The sequence below is a fragment of the Eurypyga helias genome, unplaced genomic scaffold (assembly GCF_000690775.1).
Source record: "Eurypyga helias isolate BGI_N326 unplaced genomic scaffold, ASM69077v1 scaffold22981, whole genome shotgun sequence".
Classification (NCBI taxonomy): domain Eukaryota; kingdom Metazoa; phylum Chordata; class Aves; order Eurypygiformes; family Eurypygidae; genus Eurypyga; species Eurypyga helias.
This window is the reverse complement of record NW_010231800.1, coordinates 1-403: the sequence shown is the minus strand read 5'-3', so window position 1 is coordinate 403 and position 403 is coordinate 1. Positions and strand designations below refer to the sequence as shown.

General features: G+C 64.0%; 1 protein-coding gene across 1 annotated transcript in view; it reads left to right on the top strand.

Moving 5' to 3' along the window:
* Positions 1–152, top strand: part of LOC104516783 (hyaluronidase-2-like) — a gene marked incomplete at its 5' end in the record, with an annotated part of 2,141 nt that extends 1,989 nt beyond the window's left edge. Inside the window, 1 exon segment of the mRNA XM_010161222.1 lies at positions 1–152. This exon segment is cut by the window's left edge and continues 23 nt beyond it. Within this exon segment, the coding sequence (XP_010159524.1) occupies positions 1–152 (152 nt within the window).
* Between the last annotated feature and the right edge of the window lie 251 nt (positions 153–403).

Here is a 403-nt window from a genome sequence, read left to right as displayed (position 1 = left end):
GCTGCCAGGTGCCCGCTGGCCCCCAGAGTGCTGCCCCTGACCCCTTGGCACCACTGGGACTTGGGGTGCTGTTGCTTCTTGCAAGCTGGTGCTAACCACCCCCCCACGCCGGACTGAGCTGCCCCCCTGCCAGCATCCCCTTTCTGAGGTGATGCAGGGGACTTGTTTCAGATGTCCAGGCTCTGCCTGTGTGGCAGCTCATTATTGGGGGGCTGCCCTTCACTGTTGGGGGGTGGGAGAGCTGGGTGGTTGCCCTCCCTCCTGCGGGGTAGGCCCTGCCTATGGGGATTGGGTTGTGGGGGCGTCTCCTGTTGTAAGGAGAAGAGGGGGGGTGCTGCGTGGTGCTGAGACCCTGCGCGCTGCCCTGCACCCAAGTGCTTTACCTCTAATAAAGCTGGGCGGA